Source organism: Sceloporus occidentalis, unplaced genomic scaffold, assembly GCF_023333645.1.
Source record: "Sceloporus occidentalis isolate IW3139 unplaced genomic scaffold, rSceOcc1.0.p SCAF_4, whole genome shotgun sequence".
Classification (NCBI taxonomy): domain Eukaryota; kingdom Metazoa; phylum Chordata; class Lepidosauria; order Squamata; family Phrynosomatidae; genus Sceloporus; species Sceloporus occidentalis.
The window spans coordinates 112426663-112439903 of record NW_028316984.1 but is presented as its reverse complement, the minus strand read 5'-3'; the positions used below and the strand labels follow the sequence as shown (position 1 = coordinate 112439903).

Sequence of the window (13241 nt, the reverse complement as noted above, 5' to 3'; positions counted from 1 at the left end):
AGACACTATCAATAGAAATTCTACTGTCAGTAGATAATAGAAGAAAGTAGAATGTGTTGAAGGTAAGAGCAGGTAGTTAAGCAAACACAGAAGGGTAAGAAGAATAGAGAAGGGTAGTTATGGGTAAGGCAGGAAAATGTAAACCAGTAGGAAAGGTAGAGATATATTGGAAGAAGCTAGAAAGATAAATAGTAGAAGTTCGAAATAGAAAGAAAATCCGACTCAAGATAAACATATGCAAACAAGGGGGAGGGGTACTAGAAGGATAGTTTTGTTTTGTTTTTGTATAAGTTATGTTAAGTCAGTTATAGCATATTAAAATTCCAATCGTTATTTTTTTTTGCAAGCATTAAGTAATACTTATCTTTCATGCTTATTTGTTTGTCCTGTTTTGATATGGAATAAGTTATGTTATGTTAGTCATTATATATATTGTATATTAAGATATTAATTGCTATTTTCTATGAAATGACTATGTATTATTTGTTTGTTATGTTATTTTGTTTGTTATTAATAAAAAAAATCTATATACGTTTAAAAATTTTTTTTAAAGAAATTCTACTGTCAGCATAGCCTCTGGCTTCATGGGAGCACACAATCCCACCACCTCAAAAAGGCAGTGCCAATAGATGAGATCTAAAGAGACTATTGAACACTGAAGAAACAAAAGATGTATATAGAAAGAACATTATGAAAGAACATCATGAAGCCTGGAAAAACAAACCATAAAAGACCTATAAGGAAAAATTAAGAACATCTGGAAATGGTTATAGAATGGGACACCAAGAGGGAAAAGTAAAGGACATACATTTGTGGCTCAAAAACAGGTACTTCAAACAAATAGCATCAATGGAATATTTTGAAAATAACTATGGACAGTAAATGTCTCCTGTGTAAACACAAAGCTGAAATTGTTGACCACTTCATCAGTCTATGCAGCAAATTCACACATACTGAATGTAAGAACCATCTTGATAGAGTGGTTGCAAAATTATGATTTATTATCCACAAAGAGAAGCGGGTTGCTTATCTATTTTTTGAGTGATCATCTGTAAATTCACACATATGTGACTCTCTGTGCCTACACAAACCACACCCTGGCCATCCTCAGTACCTGATCAACATATGAATGTATATCTGCTGGTGGAGATGGTGGGTCCTGGTAAGCCATATTCAGGTCTGAAGACTGATTCAGTGGGGGATGTGTCAAACCTGGAGTCACCGGGAATACACTTAAAAGCTGAGTGGAAAAGGTATGTTTGGCAGTCAAGAGATCAGATAGAGCAGGGGTAGGCAACCTTTTTGACCCGGGGGCCGGCTTGCTGTTCCTCAGACAACTGGGGGGCCGAAGCCAAAAAATAAATAATTAAATAAATAAATAATATAGGACAACATTTTCAAATGTAGGACACATTTTTTTAAATGGAGGACATGCAAAAAATTGATGCTTTTTAAAAAATGTTAATATAAATGCATGTTTCTTAGCCATGATCAAAATAGAGGACATTTGGGCATTATTCCTAGACAGATGACAGAAATGTACTTTCCTTTTGGTCAACCCCCCTCCCCCATTCCAAACAGCACATTTGGGCATTGAACATGGCTTTACTTAACATGGCCTCTTGCATATTTCAGAGGCTTACTGCATAACCAAACGCTTTGTGTTTCACACTGAACATGAGTTCACATGGCTATGCATATTTGACATGTAAAGCTGGTTTAACAAGAAGTGATTTGCCCTCGGTTTCATGTGTCTTGCACCAACTATACTTCTCAGAAGTGTGTACTTGGTCAAGGGACTTTGGTTTTTCTTCACTGCGCATGAGTTTGTAAAAATCAGAGCAACTTGCATTGGCCGTGCCTCAGAAGCTGGATGATATCAATATCACCATCATCACCACCACCATCATTGTCACAACAAGGCAGCATTATAAGGACAAAAAACACACAGAAAGACAATTTGAAAAGTCACACTCTCTCGGCTTCAGAAAGTGTGGGCCCATATCACAAAAGCTGACTGATATCAATAAATAAGGGGTAAATATATAAATAAGGGGGAAATGTACATGGGAATACAGTTGCATCCAGGGGGAAAATGGGCATGGGAATACAATTGCATCCAGGGGGAAAATGGGCATGGGAATACAGTTGCATCCAGGGGGAAAATGGGCATGGGAATACAGTTGCATCCAGGGGGAAAATGGGCATGGGAATACAGTTGCATCCAGGGGGAAAATGGGCATGGGAATACAGTTGCATCCAGGGGGAAAATGGGCATGGGAATACAGTTGCATCCAGGGGGAAAATGGGCATGGGAATACAGTTGCATCCAGGGGGAAAATGGGCATGGGAATATAATTAATTACATCCAGGGGGAAATGCATATTAGAAACGGCACCTTCTTCCTCCTCCTCCTCCTCTTGTTGATCATTTTTGGAGCCAAAGGGAAACAGCCGTTCCTTTCCCTTCCCTCTGGGCCAGAGGTCCTCCTCCTCCTCCGCATCCTCCTGCTCTTCCCAAGTTTCACTTTCTCATTGAGGCTGGCCAATGGCAGAGTGGTGCTAGAAACAGCCCCGCCCCCGCCATTTTTCTATTGGCCAGCCCCTGCCAGGCTCCCTGAAGAGAAGGAGCTGCTCTTTGCAAGGCGTGCGCGCGCGCAAACAAGGACTTGCAGGAGGTGCCTCCGGCCGGGGGAAGGAGAGCACAGAGGCAGAGGAGGAGGAGGCAGAGGAGGCTGCCGACTGGCCCAAAGGCCTTGGCGGCGGCGGTGCCTACGGCAGGACCGTGCGGGGGCCGGATCTGGCTCCTCCCCGGGCCGGATCCGGCCCACGGGCCGTAGGTTGCCGATGCATGAGATAGAGGAAGAGTTGCTGAAAAGGACTGCTGTGAAGTGCACACCTCTAAACCTATCATTGATGGAACAGTTTGTGACTGTGGAAGAGGAGGAGTTGGAGGTACCACACCCTAAACACATGGCCAATCCAGGTTGACCTGGAAGTGGCAACTGATCAGATGGTGGTGATGGAAGCAGGTGTAAGAGGGATGCCAATGGTGGGGCTCTTGGGACCATTGGACTTATGAATTCACCAGATACGTAATTGATGGTAGAGAATATGGGTAGTATCTCTGTGGCTGTATTGGTGGTATATCTCCCAGCCTTGTGAAGGGCATACCCAATAATCATTATTGTAGTGCCCTGCTGGTAGTGGATGGGAGCAGACAATGAGGTGGCTCTTGAATATGATAGCTTTCTTATAGTCTGTAAGCAGCGACCTGATGAGCTGGAGACCTGAACCTGTGTATAGAGATGGAGAGGCAGCTTCAAGTGGTGGATCAGACTCTCACTGAAGTTGCTGGTCCAGAGTGCCAATGGATAACACCTTTAGAATGAGAAACTGATAATGATAACATCAAACATCTGTGGCAGCTAACAATGTGATTACCAAATGTAAAGCTAGGTATAAGGTCTTCTAACAATATGCTGTTACTGTTGTTGTTGTTGTGTGCCTTCATGTTGTTTCCAACGTATGGTGACCCTAAGGTAAACCAGTCATGGGGTTTTCCTGGCACCATTTGTACACAGAGGGTTTACCTATGCCTTCCTCTGAGGCTGAGAAAGTGTGACTTGCCCAAGGTCACCGAATGGATTTCCATGGCTGAGCAGGAATTCACAGTCATAGTCAAACCACTACACCACGCTGGCACTCTACCTCCATTAACATTGAGTTATTCTTGTATGTGTGTTCATTCATATTCTTTTGAATAAAAGTTCTTTTAGTTTACTCACGCCTGGAGTCTCCATCAGCAAATACTGGTATAGTTGGTGCTTCTGGTTGTGACCTTAACGCCCCCCACAAGCCAAGCTTGACAATTCTCCAATGTACCAGAGATAGACTGTTAATAGTAGTGGAGGTTCTCTGAGCCTTGCACCTTTGTGGATAACACTAGTACCAGAACATAAACTCGGGGCAAACAATGATTACAGAAAAAAAGAAGATATTTTGTGGATGGTATGCATTTATGAAGGACTCTTGAGTCATCCTACTGTAGTAGCTCTTTCATCTCCAGATTTTTCCCAGCTGAACAACTGCAGTGGGAGCCAGTTTTGGCCTTATACATTCCTAGTGAGCATACTGCTACAGTTTTGGCCAAACATTAGCCAAAACTATGACCTGGAAGTGACTGCCTATCACTTCCATTTTTAACTTTCTGCCAATTTTGTGTTAATGTTGACAAAGTTTTAAAAAATAATTTGAGGGTTATTTGGGTATAGGCAAAAATAAATCACCATGTTTGGATGCAGTTAAACCATTAGGGGTATTTGGGGGGTGTTTCCCCCACCATTGGGGTGGTTAAATGCTTTGGGGGAATTAGAAAGTGGTTTGGAGAGTACCAAAATGATATTCACAGCCACACTTTCCCCAGTCAAACACAGAATAAAACAGCTACTGCATGTTCTTCTCTCCATTCTCTTACTTCAGAATGTAAAATTATCCTTGGCACAGTGAAGCAAATCTAAATGAAGCTACTTGCTGTGATATGGAATCCTGTCAGACTATCACAACCGCTACTATAGAGTCTGAGTGCATGGTTAGGAGGAAGGCAAGTTCAGTCTGCCTTGTGTATGGTCTCTCAGAAGCCTGATATCTTTTTAAAAGTCCCCTTCATGTGTTATTCACTGTAGCTTACTCTCAAGCAAATGTGCACAGGATAGACTGCACACAACCTTTGTCACTGCTAAGAAGGCTCAAGTGCAACAGCTCTCTTAAATCTGTAATTGATCATTCAGTATAATTCTGATTCAAAATTGAATAGGGAGATCAATGACACAGAAGTATAGATAGTCCATTTTGGCTTGACCATTTATTTTACTTGATTAATTTGCAAAAGGGGGTCATCCATATCTCATACCACTTATTATTGGATCTATTTTGATATTGATCTCCAGATTACTATGGAGTCCCCATTGAAAGATTATACGATACAGAATGACAAGATCTGTAAGGTCTGGCCCGCAGAAGCTGCCACCTCCATGACTCATGAAACTTTATTTGGTTATAACATTTTCTTGTCCTATTTGATCTGCCATGGAAATGCAGAGCATTTAATCTTGTAAGACCCAATTTTCTGCCACAGTAATCCTTCAGGGTACCTTTTGGGGAATTCTATTTCCGTAGACTGTGTCCATGTAAGACATAAATTCTGTACTATAATTTGTATTAAGACAGCATGTATTCATTTTCTTCTAGTGAGTTTCAGATGAGAGACTGGTAACAAACTGCTTGTCAGGCAAGTTTCCTTGTGTTACCAAGCAGGTGGCAATTTTATGTGAGTGTTGTTATTCACAGCTAAATTGGATATGTTCTTCTTTGTTATTGCTCTCTTTTGTTTAGTGTAAAGAGACATATAACCAGAGTAAACTTTGACCAGAGTGAGGCACTTTGGCAAAAAAGTGAAACTTCATTGGTGATATGCTGTACAAGTAGTAAATGTAATGCTTGTTATGTTACATCAGTAAGTTAGAGCCATTAAACTCTTATTAATGAATGTGTTAAAAGGTGTATTACTTCCAAGCTCTGATTGTACAAGCTAATTCGTAAGTACATACACGTAATAGAAAAAGTTAAAGAGTTCTCATATCTGGGATCAAACATTGATTGGAATGGGCACTGCAGCCAGGAAATCAGAAGAAGATTAAGAATGGGGACGGTAGCTATGAAAGAACTAGAAAAGATCCTAAAATGGAAAGACATACAACTCAGCACAAAAGTCAGAATCATACAAGCCATTTTATTCCCTATTACCATGTATGGATGTGAGAGCTGGACAGTCAAGAACGAATATAGGAGGAAAATCAATTCATTTGAGATGTGGTGCTGGAGAAGAGTGCTAAGGATCCCATGGGCATACAAAAGGACAAACAAATGGGTCCTAGAGCAGATCAAGCCAAAAATATCCCTAGAAGCCACGATAGCAAGACTGAGACTGTCATACTTTGGACACATGAGAAGGCATGAATCATTGGAAAAGACAATTAATGTTAGGAAAGGTGGAGGGAAGTAGAAAGAGAGGAAGGCTACATGCTAAATGAATGGACTTTATTAAAGAAACCATGAATATGAGTTTGCAGGAGCTGGGCAGAGCAGTAGAGGACGGAGATGTCTCTTCCATAGAGTCGCCATGGGTCGAGACTGATGCAAAAGCAGTTAACTACTACAACAACAAAACTCCTTACAATATATCCCTGGTTGTGTGTATTTTAGTAGCAAAAAAATCACTATGTGCTCTTTATAATACATTTTACATTAGGAATAAGTTTCTGAGTCCAAGAGGAAATATATACAGTGTTATATGCATCGGTCTTCTTGCATTTATTTATAGATCTTTAATGCACTGTTCTAATTAAGTACTAATAAACTTGAAAATCAGAAGAAACAAATCAAAGTCTCACTTTTGAAGAATCAGAATTAAAATGAAGAATACATTTGGAATATTACTGAAGAAATGTTTTTTAAAAATACCGAAGGTGAACTGTAAGAGGTATTAAAGTATCCCTACCTTTAGCTGAAGACCTTGTGGCAGAAGTGTGTTTGCAGGGAGTTCTTTAATATGCTGGTAGATATATGAAGTGCATTGCTCTTGTTCAGCCTGTAACTGAGGGAGAAGTTTAGAGAGGTGACCTTTGTAGTTCTTGATGGCTGCCTGCAATTCATCAATCAACTTGTTCACCTGAAGGGTTAAATTATAAGAGCTGTCAGTAAGAGGCAATAATTGATGTCACACCTATTAGAATTTTCATTACAAACTGAGAGAAGAGATGACATTTCATTACAAAGCCTGGCAGAAAATAAAATATACAAGTGTCTCTGGCTTATGTAGCTGTGGAAAAAAAGTCCAGAGAAAACGCTACATAAAAATCAACAGGCCAGTTTAACTAAACCAATGGTCCTTTCTCCTTGCTGAAGATAACACATGCTTTAATGTCACATTAAATTATTTAAAATTCGTTTAAAAATATAATCATAATCAATTCCTAAATAAACATTTCTCAACCATGTAATGATTTTTTGTTTTAATACATTTTTAATTTTTTGCTTATCTTGCATAAATCAACACATTTCAAATGAAGAACTTAAAAAACACAAATAATAAAACTTTTAAGAAAAACCCTACTACAATTAAAAACATAAAGAGAGTTTAATTAGGGTCATCATGATTATGTAAAGCCCCTAACATTAAAATGTTGTCATATGAGCCCAAAATACATTTCTATCAAGATGGAATTTTTTTAGAATGTACCATTATTAACAAGGTTTACCCATATACATATGTCACACAAGCAAAAGGATGTGTATTAGTTTGCTATATCTGCCCAAAACACCTCTAATTGTAACTGTAACCATTTTGTTTTTCGGAGAAGACCAAAGTCAGAAATGAATAAAACAGTTCCTTTGGTCCTAGTGACCACTATTGTAGTCAGTACTGAACAGGATACTGAACAGGATAAACCGAGGCCTAGGGACCGGCCCCAGCCTGGCCCTGCCGCAGATTGCCACTGGGGCCTCAGGCCTTCGCCGCAGGTGCACAGGGCCTCAGGCGTCCGGCGCAGGCGCAGGTGCACGGGGCCTCGGGCCTCCGGCGCAGGGGGCCTCGGGCCTCCGGCGCAGGCGTGCAGGGCCTTTGTGCGCGGGGCAAGCGGCAGGCAAGGGGGGCAAGGAGGAGCAAGCAGGGGCAAGTGGTGGGCAAGGGGGGCAAGGAGGAGCAAGCGGGGGCAAGTGGCGGGCAAGGGGGGCAAGGAGGAGCAAGTGGGGGCAAGCAGCGGGCAAGGGGGGCAAGGAGGAGCAAGTGGGGGCAAGCGGCGGGCAAGGGGGGCAAGGAGGAGCAAGCGGGGACAAGTGGGGGCAAGGAGGAGCAAGGAGGGCAGGGGGGGCAATTGTCTATAGAAGCCTCAGAAACATGCATTTATAGTAACATTTTTTAAAAAATCAGCAGATTTTTTGCGTGTCCTCCATTTTTTTAATCAAAAAAGTGTCCTCCATTTTAAATTTTTGTCCTACATTTGTCCCGGTTTATTTATTTAATTAATTTTTTTTGAAGAATTACTTAATTATTATTTTTTGGCATCAGCCCCCCGAGTTGTCTGAGGGACAGCAACCCGGCCCCCGGGTCAAAAAGGTTGCCTACCCCTGGGATAAACCAATGGTCTCACTCAACAGAAGAGCGCTTCCTATATTTATTAACAGATAAAATAATATATTTATTTTACTTAAATGAGTAAGGTATGCAAAAGTAAAGTAAAAGGGGATATGAAGTTTGTAGAGAAGCTAACAGAATTCTTTATGTCTGTTATTGTTGTTAACTGCCCTCAACCCTGACTCATGGTGTTCCTGTGGATGAGACATTTCCAAGTCCGCCTATCCTCCACTGTTCTACTTAGGCCTGTTAGACAGCCAAAGTAAAGCTGCTTTGGTGTTTCAATGACGCATGTGTCCTAAGAGTCCAGAAGTCGCACCAAAGCCATGCTCCAGCCCTAAGCACTAGAGCGTGGCTTTGGTGCGGCTTCTGGATTCTTAGAACGCATGCATCATTGAAACATCATACCTCCACTGTGACTAGAAGTGGAGCATTTCCGAGCTTCTTCTTGCGGCGCACTGATGACGTCGCGAAGCGCCGCTGGCACATTCGCAACGTCATAGGCACCGCGACATGTCTGGACGCTATGCGTCCAGTACGTAAAGATGGCGGCGCCCATGTGGAAGGGACGCCGCCATCTTGTACGTATAGGATACGTACCAGGGTTAGGGGGGTGCAGAAGCACCGCCCCTTCCTAACCCTAGTACGTATCCTATACGTACTATATGGCGGTTTGTATCCTGTCAATGACTTGGATGATTCAAACATTGTTGGATATAGCAACCTTTGCATGTTAAGACCACAGGAATGCATATTTTTTGTAACTTCCTGTTTGTGTTTATATGCCCCCTCTCTTCCTGAAGTATACCTTCCTCAGGGATGTAGCCAAGGGAGGGGGTTCTTGGGGTCCAGACCCCCCCCCCTTCCATTAGATAAAATGAATGGTGCGTGCTGCTGCACTGCTGCACCCAAGCCCCAATATAATGGTGCCACTTAGTCTGGAGACCCCCTTCCCAAAATCCTGTCTAGGTCCCTGCCTTCTTTTGTATCAGAGATTTCTCCATGCTTTCCTCCTTTCACCATGCTGTTTAGGATGAGGCTTAATCTCTTTTTGAATACTTTATGCTAAGTAACATGTAGACTTTCTACTTTTATCTTCATCATGAACCTTTTATCTTCATCATGAAGCTGTGCCTGTGTATATGAACTATGCACAAGATTTGTGAGTAAAACTATTTTTAAGTTCTTTTTAAATAAAGGCTGTGTTTTATTCCTTTTACTGGGCTAATACACATGTGTGGAGGTTCTGGGGTAGTCTTGCTGCTTTCCATGCTTCTACTGAAGTAGGCTCTGCTAAGGAGCTTCACCAAATCTCAATTGTGTCTTTTGGATTTTTTGCTAAAACCTAACCAACTTTAGTGTTCATTTATATATCTTTGCACTTTAAGATTGTCTAGTTCTTTCATAGCTGCCTTCCCATTCCTAGTCTTGATCTATGTTTGATTCAGAAGATTTGCACTGCAGAAAGTAGGAAGTGATATTCGATGCATGAATTGATATTTTCAGGAAGTCTGTAAGGAGAACTAAGAAATATTAGCAGTGAGAAAAGATTATGTTTTAGACTTCAATGACAAATAGATCCCAAACCAATTTCTGAATCCAAATGGTATCCATTAAAGAGTTCTTAAAGGCCTCAAATGTTCTAACAAAAATATGTAACAGCTCCTTAAGAGCACTGAAACATTAAACTAATGTTTAAAAGGATTATAGAGAGTCTGAGATATTGGCAGAGGAATTTAACATCTGTTGCTTGTAAACTGTTATTAAAGATAAGATTATCAAGCAAATATGTGGACACGTTTTGCCAAAAAAGAATGAGTATGATGTCAGTAAAGGTAAATCTTGTCTCACTAAATTTTCAGAGGTCTCTAAAAGCATCGCTAACTATGGGCCAAAACAGATGGGCCAAACAAAGTGGCTTCCAGCCACTTCAGGGGCAGTGTGCAGATGATGCATGCTTCTGAAGCAACCAGAAACTGCTTCGAAGACACTGGAAAAAGGAGCGTCCCAAAACTCCTCCTGCTGGCAGCTCATTTGGGACCATAGTGGTGGCCCACTTTGGGAGTGGACCATCCAGTCACCACAGTTCTGGGCCGATCACGGCTTGATCATAGCTGGAGTGGACAGAGGCCACTCCTAACCACTCGTCTGCTTCACCTCACCATAGATAGGATGCAAAAAAACCATTGCAGCACCTTTGAGGCTAACTAGAAAGAAACTGTAGCATAAGCTTTCAGAGCTGTTCTTATCTTTCAATGCTGTTCTTTGAATTCTGTGTGGATAGGGTGCAATGAGACCCAGCATGGTGCAGTGGTCTGAATGTTGGACTACAACTCTGGAGATCAGGGTTCAGTTCCCCAATCAGCTATAGAAACTCATTAGGTGACCTCAGGTGAGTCTCACACTCTCAGCCACAGAAAACCCCACGATAAGGTCATCTTAGAGTTACCGTAAGTCAAAAATGACTTGAAAGCACACAACAACAAGAGGTGGGATACACTGACAGTTCCTATAATGGTAGGATTTAAAAGGTGGGATCCTCAAGTTTGTTTGTTTTTAAATTTGTTAATAAAAATCTTAATAACTTGTTAATAAATCATCTTATATCGAAGAAGTAGATAGGGAAATAGGGAGTTGTTTGTTCCTCCCACTCACAATAATAGAAGCTAGAATCACGCTATGATGTTGGATAAAAGATAGGGATCCAAAATACTCTTTCACACAATGCATAAGCAATGGAATTTATTACCTTGATCTGTATTAAATATCTTAGTTGGATGGCTTTAGAAGGTGATGAGATAAATTCATGAAGGATAAGATATATCTATATCTATACCTATATTGTATATATAGATACTAACTGCTTACTATATACTACCTCCAGTGTCAAAGATAATATGCCTCTCAATATCCATTATGGGGAGCAGTTCCAGAAAAGCTGTATTGGACTCATGTTCTACTAAAAGCTTGCCTAGTCCAGCAGTCTGTTCACACAGTGGCCATCAAGATACCTATCAGAAGACTTCAAAGTAAGAGCCAGTCTTAAATGATGTCATTCTATTCACACAAATGGCAATGCACTCATGGATATCTAGTTCTGCATTATGCACAAGGAGAGAATTCAACACTTTGCATGTGTTTTTTACAGAGAGCCTCACCTTACTGAAAAGACCTGATTGAACAAATTTAGCAATCTTTAGATAAGAGGGAATTCTATTTTGATGTTTGTTACTTTAAAAAAAACATTAAAAACATCAAACTAGCTAGTAAACAAATTGATTAGTTTGTCATTCTAACTGCCTTCAAGTCAACTTCAACCTATGGAAGTGTATGAAGAAACCAAACCATGCTTAGCTCTTGAAGATTCATGGCTGGTATATGTTCTTCCTCTTTGCCTATAGCCCTCAGCTTTACCAAGCATTATTGTGCTTTCTATTATTGATATGGCAAAATATGACCTCAATTTAGTCATCTCTGCTTATAGGGGGAGCTCAATTTAGATTTGCGCTAGTTAAATAAATAAATAAATAAATAAATAAATAAATAAATGTTCCTTTATTCTTCCCTGTTTCCAAAACTGAGGTAAGATTTCTGGCAGTGCTAGACAGAGAAAGGCAAATTTGTTTACATTGTCAGATGTGAGATGGGCAAATGGTTCATTCAGGCTTGTATAAATATTAAAATTATGCTGCCTTCACATTTTGTTTAAATAACTTTTAGACATTTTCTTATTCTGATTTGCTATATTGGCGATATTCCTCATGATATCACTACTGTTTATCCTTAACATTCCAGATTCATCTGTGCACTTATATTCTTCATATATATTCTTATATTCTTCATATACTGTATCTCTGTTTTGACTGTTTATGAAAATCAAGCTTTTTCTGTTAATTTAGGTTAATTACTCCATGAAAGTTTGTGGCTTTAGAGCTGAAAGAAAGAAAGAAAGAAAGAAAGAAAGAAAGAAAGAGTGCAATTTGTCAGCAATGCTCTGAATGTTTCTTCAGCTAGATCAAACAAACTTTTTATCAACAAAGACTATTCTGCAAAATGGCTTTCCTGTTGTTGTTTTTTATTCCTTTGGAAATAATATACTTTCAAAGGTCAATCTGTAAGTGACCAAACCCACCTTTCAAGTCTATGTTCCTGAACAATTTTACCTCAGAATCCCCCTCCTGTATGTTCTAAAAGCCAAATAAATAAAAAGTCTGTATAAAATTCTTCATTGTGAATAGATTTTTTTCTAACATGAAATCCCTCCTCACCCTCATTCAAATACAATTCTGAAAGAAGACAAAACTTGACCTTTTGTGATCCCCGTATTAATAGGTCTGTTCATAATTCAGTCTCTGTGTGTGGAGAAGCACCCATGTGGAAACGTGCAGGCCTGTGAGATATATAGCCTTTCTCTTTACACATTATCTGACCCTATGAATCCTTTCTACAAAGGAAAGCTTTATGTATGCATCAGTTGGAAAAGAAATGCACACTCATTGTGCTTAAGAAAACACACATTTTATTCCTCATTCTCCAGGAAAACCCTGCATGGATCTGAGTGGATGGACTGTAAAAATCAGGACAAGAGAGGCTGCTGCACAGAAGAATCTTTTCTTTCTTTCTTTCTTTCTTTCTTTACTCAATAGATCAGACTATTCTTCTTAATTTTGTGTTTGGTGTTTTCTGCTAAATAGAGGTGACTATGTATAAATGTGGTAGTCATTGTCTCTATATACCTCCACTAGAGTACCACCCAAGAAACAGCAGTGTTTTTAATGACGTGCTTTTCATTGCATGACACATTGAGTGTTTATGTGTATTTTATCTGTACTCATAGTACATATTCCCTAGTACAGGCACTGATAAATATACGCATTTGGATATGTTCCCAAGGTACTGAACCAATCATGGAACGTCTTCTGGGTCACCATGGACAGAAGAAATAAATATAAAAAGAAAACCGGGACACCTTGTCTACTCTTTTTGTGGTGCTGGACCAGTTGTAAACAGTGCCTTCTGACAGCTACAAAGCCCTAGGGAAGAGTGAG

At 40.2% G+C, this 13241-nt stretch overlaps 1 protein-coding gene across 1 annotated transcript in view; it reads right to left on the bottom strand.

Annotated features, from left to right (window-relative positions):
• DCDC1 (doublecortin domain containing 1) overlaps positions 1–13241 on the bottom strand; it is a 370698-nt gene that overhangs the window by 190737 nt on the left and 166720 nt on the right. Inside the window, exon 11 of the mRNA XM_089521309.1 lies at positions 6559–6729. Coding sequence (XP_089377435.1) covers positions 6559–6729 — 171 coding nt within the window. The remainder of the gene's footprint in view (positions 1–6558; positions 6730–13241) is intronic.